This window comes from Gossypium raimondii, chromosome 10 (genome assembly GCF_025698545.1).
Source record: "Gossypium raimondii isolate GPD5lz chromosome 10, ASM2569854v1, whole genome shotgun sequence".
In the NCBI taxonomy this organism is placed as follows: domain Eukaryota; kingdom Viridiplantae; phylum Streptophyta; class Magnoliopsida; order Malvales; family Malvaceae; genus Gossypium; species Gossypium raimondii.
The window spans coordinates 49,991,661-49,999,747 of NC_068574.1; the positions used below are offsets into that span (position 1 = coordinate 49,991,661).

Here is an 8,087-nt window from a genome sequence, read left to right on the forward strand (position 1 = left end):
TACCTGAGGTCCAACCCGTTTAGAAAACGAATCTTATGTTTTATCTAAGCTTATTTTTCAAGCTTATATGTTTATTCAAATTCTTTTGTTTTTTTAATATCGAACCTAAAGGAATGACATGTACCATGACTAAGTATAAATCCACTTATCATTTTTTTTTGTCTTAATATTATTATTTTTAAAGAAATCAAGGCCAGATTAATTCATTGTAACTCCTTGACTGAAAATCTCATGTTGCATTCGACAATCTCATGAACCTAAAAGGCATGGCAGTTTCTTTCATTATTTCCCATATCTAGGTTTGACTTATGTTCGAAAAAATCCATTTGTCATGAAGCACTTGGTGACTAGACGAAGAGAACCATTTCAATATTGTCTAATTTTTCCTCAAATAGGAAGATTTTGATGTCACCTCTCCTCCTTCCAAAACCTAACCTCCTTCTCCTGGACAGACCTCCTCTATGTACCACTCACTGGCAACCTCAAAACCCTCCTCATCCAAACAACCGGTCCCCCACCCCGCCAACTTCGGCGATGGCAGCATCACAAACAACCCATCAACAAACTCCATCACAAGCAACTTTCCCCCTTTCAAACGCCACAATTTATATAAAAAAAATTCATTATTTTTTATAAATAAAAAATCATAATAATACTAGTTCGGTAGCTTTTGTTGTTAGGGAAATGCTGAAATGATAATAATAGAAGGAAAAAATGGGTGGAGATGGAGAAGAAGATTAGGACGATGTGCTTTTTTTTTTTTTCTGTTTTTGGTTAAAATGAAGTTGCTTTTGTCAAGGAAGAAGAAAATTAAAAAATAATAATATTTTTTAATTAAATGAATGTAGTAATTCCTCTTTATTTTTAATTAATTTTAAATATATTTTAGATTCTTTTATAATTTGTAAATAATATTTTTGCTGTTATGAAAGAATATAGAACAAAATTTCAAGACAAAAAAAAACCTATAAAAAAAGTGACAAATTGAGAGGCTAAATGAGTATTTAAGCCTAAAAAAAAGGGTAAAACGAAAAGAGAAGCGCCAAAATGTAAGGGATATCAGGGATTAATAGAGAATTTCGGGTTTATGCCAAAATAAGGAAAAACTAAGAGAATTGCGCATTTAACTTCATTTTAAAAGTGTACTTTTCAATCATTAATCTACTTTCTAGGGTACCTTTGGAACACTGATTTTGCTCCAGCGCAGTGCGTTTAATCACCTTTTTGGAGTAATCGTACTAGTGCTCTCTATTTGGATGACAAACTTCAGTACAGTAAGCTTACGTGACCATCAGTGAAATAAAAAATTTTCACCAGTGAAAAAAGTTACAGTTAAATCTCACTGGAGTTTACTTCCTATTTTTAGACCTAGTAAGTAGCAGCAACACACACGTATTTAAAAAACCACGTTTCGTTTTCTGGGGAAAAACAAGCGTTCCTTTTGGCGTAATGTACGGAGATGAGCGCTCCCTTCATAATAATTAAGGTAAATTATATCTAAAATTATTAAATTATTAGTAAGTTTATATTTTGATAATTTAATTTTAAAAAATTACAAAATAATAATTAAACTATTCAAAAGTATTTATTTAAAGCTTAGTTTGGATGTGTGATGCGTTTACCTTCAGGGATGTTAAAAATAATAGTGACGGTAAGATTAGTTAGTGTAGCAATGAGATTGTATATGGTAATATGAGATTAAAAACAATAATAGGGTGTGTGTTTGAATTCAAACACAGCGGTAACAAGGAGGTGAGAATAAAAAATTATTATTAAGGACATTAAATTACATTAAATTATATATATATAATAAATAATTATATTCTATATTAAATAATATATATTAATTTTTATTTATGTTAAAACAAAAATTTTATTAATAAACAATTACATTACATATAGTCCATATATCTACTTATTTATAATTAATTCATATAAATTTTATAATAATAAAATTTATTTATAGTTATTAAATTATTATATAATTCAATTTTTATACGACAAAATAATAAATTATTATAAATTTTATTTATATATTTATTTTAAAATATATTTATAGTAAATATTAAAATATAATAAAATAAGTATGACAATAAACATATATTTTATGATAAATTTATATATTTACTACATCAACATATAAAAGAGTAAAATTTATTTAATTACTATATAATAAGATTTGTAATTTACTTGGATGCCCAAAAGCCTTATTTTCACAGTCATATAAAAGATAAAGTGGTAAAAATATTACCCACTATTGTTGCTTCTTGGTTACTACCGTTTGCCACTCTAGTCTAAAACTTTCTCACCAGTGTGTTGGAAGATTTTTCATTGGCCAAATTTGTTGTCATTCAAACAGGTATATGTGGTGCAATTGTACTAAAATCAAGAGTAAATGTGCTTCATTGGAAGCGATTGGGTATCCAAATGAGTCATAACTCGAAAGTTTTTATTTAAATTTTAAAAAAAAAAAAGTCTAACTAGAGAGTTCCAAACGACGATTCGATGATTAGTACAATGGATCAATACCCTTTAATGAATAGAAAAATGCATCTTAGATCCAAGTCGATCTGACGGTCAGTGTCGGAGATCAGAGAAAAAAGCTATTTGAATTCTGATTTGTAAATTCGTGAAGTCCAAAGTTGTTTCATGAAAACCAAAATGAACTATGGAAGAGAAAGAGAAGGATAGCATTCAATTAGTGTAAGCGATGCAAAACAGAAAAGATTATACAACATCAACTTTAACAGCCAATGACTTAAGTGAAAGTTTTCAAATAATTTGGTGACCATTTTGTAACTTTTTGAAATTGAGTAACCAAAATATAAACTTACTAATAATTTAATAACCTTAAATGGAATTTATCCTAATAATTATTATTCTAAATTTAATATATTTAAAAATTAATTTCACATTTTATAAAAATTTAAAACCCCAACCGAAAACCTTAAATCCTTAAATTCTACCCTTAAATATAATTTTAAACTTAACCAAATTTTTTTAAAAAACACAAAAAACCCAACAGATAAATACTATAATATCCCTTTCTCTTACTAGGCTTTCTATATATTTTATCCATCCCAAATTTTTCTAAACCATAATTTTTCTATTGCAAAATCTTTCAAATATAATATAAATGTTAAATGAAAAAATTTAAACTACATCATTAGTCATTAAATTACGAATAAATTTTAATTTTGATTACTTAACTAAAAGAAATTACAATTTGGTCATTAAACTATTCGAAAGTTTCTCATTCAAATCATTGAATTATTCAAAAAAATTTATGTAAGTCACTGGATGTTAAGATTTTTTTTTAAATTTTCGCTATTGAGCTCTAAGCAACGATTTGGTAATTGGTACAGTAAATCAGTACCTATCGACAAGTAGAAGAACATAACTTAGATAAATTTGGATCTAATGGCCAGTGCAGGAGATTAGAAAAAAAAAAGCTATTTGAATTTTGGTTCACATATTCCTGACGTCCAAAATTATTTCGTGCGAAAAAACTGAACTGTAGAAAAGAATGGGAAAGAGAGCTTTGGATTGGTGTAGGTAGTGCGAACAGAGAAAGTCATATAGCATCAATTTTAGCAGCCCCATGACTTAAATGAAAATTTTCGAATAGTCCAATGACCAAATTGTAACATTTTTAGTGAAGTGACCAAAACGAAAGTTTACCCATAGTTTAGTGACTAGTGGTATACTTTACCCAATAAAAAATAAATTTCAACTTTTATATTTGGTTGGAATCTATATTTCGATGTTGTTTCTTGTAAAGTTTGGTCTCTTAGCCAAGGAAGTCAATACCTTATTGGTGGCACACTATTATTCTACTGGAAGTGATACAAATCGATATTGATTTGTTTTGGTATACCATTTAAAATTATTTATAAATATTAAATTAATAATAATTAATAAAATTAAAATATAAAATATTTATCAATTACATAAATTACTCATTAATAATCTTTAACACATAAAATCTATCATTCAAATAAATTCAAAATTAATAATAACCCATCATTTCAATATAAAAATTTAAGGGTTTAGCTCTTTCTATTTTTCTAATAAAAGAAGTTGAGGCGTGAGTAGAGATTTTTCTTTTATAATTATAATCATGTGAACGTGGTTTTTTGATTATATTTTATTTTTAATTATATTTTAATTGTGAAAATATGTTCTAAAAATAATTTTTTAAAAATTTTACATTTTACTGTATTTTTTTGTTAGTCATATTCCAACTAGATCTTTAATATAAAAATAAAAAATTAAAAAATTAATTTTTAATATTATTCATGTATTGGTTGTTGCAGGTGTGACAATAATTGATAAAAATGAGTGATGAATTTTAATTTCCATCGGAAGAAAAATAGATATTAGATTTTCCTATTTAGCGCCGAAACAGTAAGCAGCACCAACAGTAGAACCAGTGCGGAACCTAGAAGCAAAGCTCTATGCTCTAAAATCAACCTAAAAACACCTCTTGATATGTCAATAAACAAAATCGTGTCGGTTAAAAAATAGAGTGCATAGCACCATGATGACCGAGAAACGAGTGCAATGAAAAAGCTGAAACCCATAATATCTAAAAATATAAAGTTGATGGGCGCAAATCTCACATCAATCACACTACAATGGCAAAATACAAAATATCTGGAATGAAGAAAATATAGAAATGCAGCCTAAAAACTTGTAATCCTTTCTAAAGCTGAGTATACAAGGCAGGAGACAAGCGAGGTTTAGCAAGTGCATGCAATGGTTTGGCCAACAACGTATCATCTTCGGATTCAGAGAGGTCAATTTTGGTTACATTGGGCGGCATCTCCCACGTAAAACCTTGAATCAGCCTCGCAAACAGCATCATCGTCACTGCGGACCCAAGTCCCACCCCTATGCACCCTCGCCTTCCGGTCCCAAACGAAATGAACCTCAGTTCATTCTCTGTTAGTTCAACTCTGCCACTGCCCCACTCATCATTCAAATGTCTCTCGGGCTTGAACTCCAATGGCTCCTCCCAAACTTTCGGGTCCAAGCCTCGGCGGCTGATCAAGACACGACTGCCTTTAGGGATGAAGTAGCCAGCGACAGTGGTGTCGGCGTTGGAGACATGGGGAACGTTGAAAGGTGCACTGGGGTGAAGTCGAAAGGCTTCCCTTGCACAGCATTTAATGTAGTTGAGTTTTGGAATGTCAGTCTCTTCAACCAGAATACTCTTTCCGACAACACTGTCTATTTCGTCAGTTGCTTTTCGAAGAATTTCAGGGTTGTTCAGCATCTCAGCCATTGCCCATTCTGCTGCATTTGCTGGATTATCTACTGTTGCAAGCATTAATTCCTGCATATACAAGGGGAAAAAAAATTCTAAACTGATAAACACATAAATTTTGAGCGTCTCTGGATTATTTCAGGTCTGACTGAGGTCGGACCCCAAATAGAGAAAACTTTATATTTGTGGGGATGTAACTTTATAAACACATGCTAGCTAGTTGAAAGACAATTCCATATCGTTGAACAGTTTTCCCTTGCGGACAGGAATCTCACCGAGATTTGGGCTTTGATCTCTTCAGCCGAAAGTGCAGGCTTCCCATTTAAATCCTTTGCTAAAATGAAAGCATCAAGCAGATCTTGAGGTTCCTTCCTCTTCCCCTGTCCCCACTCTTTTATTCTCTCATCAACGAGGGGATCATGGTAGCCATTCACAATTCTCATAGCCTCACTTACAATCTTTTCATGGCCCTCCAAGTCCAATGGCCTCAGCCAAGGCACATAATCTGAGAGGATGAAACTATTGAGGTGCATGAGAACTGTAAATAGTGATTCAACGTGTTGTTCTTCTTCATATCCAGGGCCTCCATCTTCTCTGCCTTTCCCAAAGTATCTTGTGTTGAACATCATCCTCCTTATCACGTTCCCCGTATATTGCCTCACTGCTAATCTTAGGTTTATAACACCGCCATGCATGTTTTCATGGTTGATGCATTGGTTGTAAATGAACCTAACAAGGTTATCAGCTTCTTGGGTTCTTTTATGGAGTAACCAGCTAAGCCTTGCAGGGTTTATAACGTTGGAAGCCATCACTTTTCTCATTTTCTTCCATTGATCACCCGATGGCACCAAAGCTGTCGACAAGAAACCTCGAGTAGCATACTCGGCCGCCATCGTTTTCGGCCTGGAAGCGAAAACCGAATCATGTTTCTTCAAGAATTCTCTAGCGATTTCGGGGGAAGTAACGGTGATGACGTGAACGTGTCCGAGGCGGATACAAGCGATATCGGTACCGAGCTGTTTCATGAGGCCGAGAATCCACCTGAAGACTGGTTTGTTTTGCCAGATTTCAGGAAGGCTCCCAATGATGGGCCATGGAATTGGTCCCGGAGGGAGCGGTGGTTGTTTTCTAGTGGTAATACTGCCTTTTAGTTTGACAACCACAAGGGGTGCAAAGACAAGCAGCATTAAAACAAGTGGCAAAGGGAGTGAAACAAGCAGTGTAGAGATAACAGCCATATCATGGGATCTGTTCCATGAAGGCAGCTGATAAATTTGATAGGAAGTATTGGTGAAAGAGGAGTAATCCATGTCTTAAAAATAACAACTGGATTTAATATTACAAGTTACTGTCTTCTGCTTGCCTGAACAAAACGAACATGGTCAGAGCTATATAGAGCGACATGGAGCAAGTGTCCCTTTGTGAGCACAATTTTATTCTAACCTTTTTGTGGTGCCATGCATCATCGTACTTTTATCTTAGCTGTTTCTAAAACTACGTGACATTGTTCTTCATTCTTAATTATTTTAAATTTCATTTTTGCATTCTTTAAAATTTATTATAAATTGTAACTCATTTTTCTTTTATAAAAAAAAAGCGTTTTCCTCATTAAAATTATAATTTATTTTTAATTTATATATTAGAAAATAAAATAAATGACAGTTATAATAATAATAATAAAATAACTCAATTCATAATATTTTTCAATTCATAGAATAGAAAAATAAATATCAATTAGTCTAATGGTTAAGTTTTACAATTCTTAAATTAACTTATATTTTTCATTGATTTGGTTTTCTTTTGTTACTTGATATATTGGATTCGAATAAAAAATTTAAAAACTATTGAGTTTTGTTTTAAATTTTGTTGATACACGATATCATCAGTAGTGGAGAAAGAGGAAAATTGTGTTTTGGTGAAGGATCAACGAAGAAAAAGATAATAAAAATGGAGTGTATGAAGTGCCCTCCCCCAAAAAGGGTATTTAGAAATATATATATAGAGGTTGATCGGATCAGGCTTCGGATTGGGTTATTATATATTTTATTATAATTATATAACAAATTTAAATTTCTTCATGCTTTGAATTAGATCAAATTTTTGCTCGGCTTATGTACGATGTCAATATCACATTTATATAATTTTCTAAGCCTAATATATCTTGAAACATGAGCTTCAAATTTTGCTGAAACTTGTCCATATTTATAAATGATTAACTCAAATTCGTTTAGGCTCGCTTATTTTTTTAATTTTAAAATATAATAATAATTAATTATATATATTTACTACCATTATATGCATTTTGTTTATTAAATTTGAAACATAAATAACTTAATATATTTTAGTATTTACCTTATAGTATATTTACCTTATAGTACAATATAAATTTAATTCTTTATATGCTATAAATTATATATATAAACTAAATGAAAAATGATATAGTACAAATTTAAAAATCTAAGTTCAGCCCATATTTTAATTGAACTTATTTTTTTTGTCTAAACTCATTTTCTATCTTAATATTTTATAGAAACCTTCCCAAAATTTGAAAAAGCCTTTGGATTTGGACGAATAATTCAATCTTTGAAAAATCTATTCAAATATAATTATTTAATTATACAATACTTATTATATTTATTATATGATTTATATATACAAAAATAAATATAAAAGTTAATCCATCAAAAGTTAATTTTTGGTTTAATAATTTAGATATTATTGAAAAATATTATGATGAATTTAATTTAAATTTTAAATTACTATTACAATTTTATTTTCTTTTAATTTCTATTCTTTTTCAAGTAATATATAATTTAAA

At 30.3% G+C, this 8,087-nt stretch overlaps 1 protein-coding gene across 1 annotated transcript; it reads right to left on the reverse strand.

The window, feature by feature from the left end:
* Positions 1 to 4,559: 4,559 nt before the first annotated feature.
* LOC128031840 (phenylalanine N-monooxygenase-like) lies at positions 4,560 to 6,666 on the reverse strand. The gene is made up of 2 exons (XM_012602071.2): positions 5,545 to 6,666; positions 4,560 to 5,338 (listed from the first exon to the last, which is right to left on the reverse strand). Exons 1-2 carry the CDS (start codon positions 6,577 to 6,579, stop codon positions 4,706 to 4,708), a joined length of 1,668 nt encoding a protein of 555 aa, XP_012457525.1. The 5' UTR covers positions 6,580 to 6,666; the 3' UTR covers positions 4,560 to 4,705.
* Positions 6,667 to 8,087: the final 1,421 nt, after the last annotated feature.

Excerpts from the sequence above, each read along its gene's own strand:
- LOC128031840 (XM_012602071.2), bottom strand. The coding sequence starts at position 6,579 with ATGGATTACTCCTCTTTCACCAATACTTCCTATCAAATTTATCAGCTG. Across the intron at positions 5,339-5,544 it reads AGATCAAAGCCCAAATCTCG|GAATTAATGCTTGCAACAGT; the intron begins GTGAGATTCCTG and ends TTGTATATGCAG.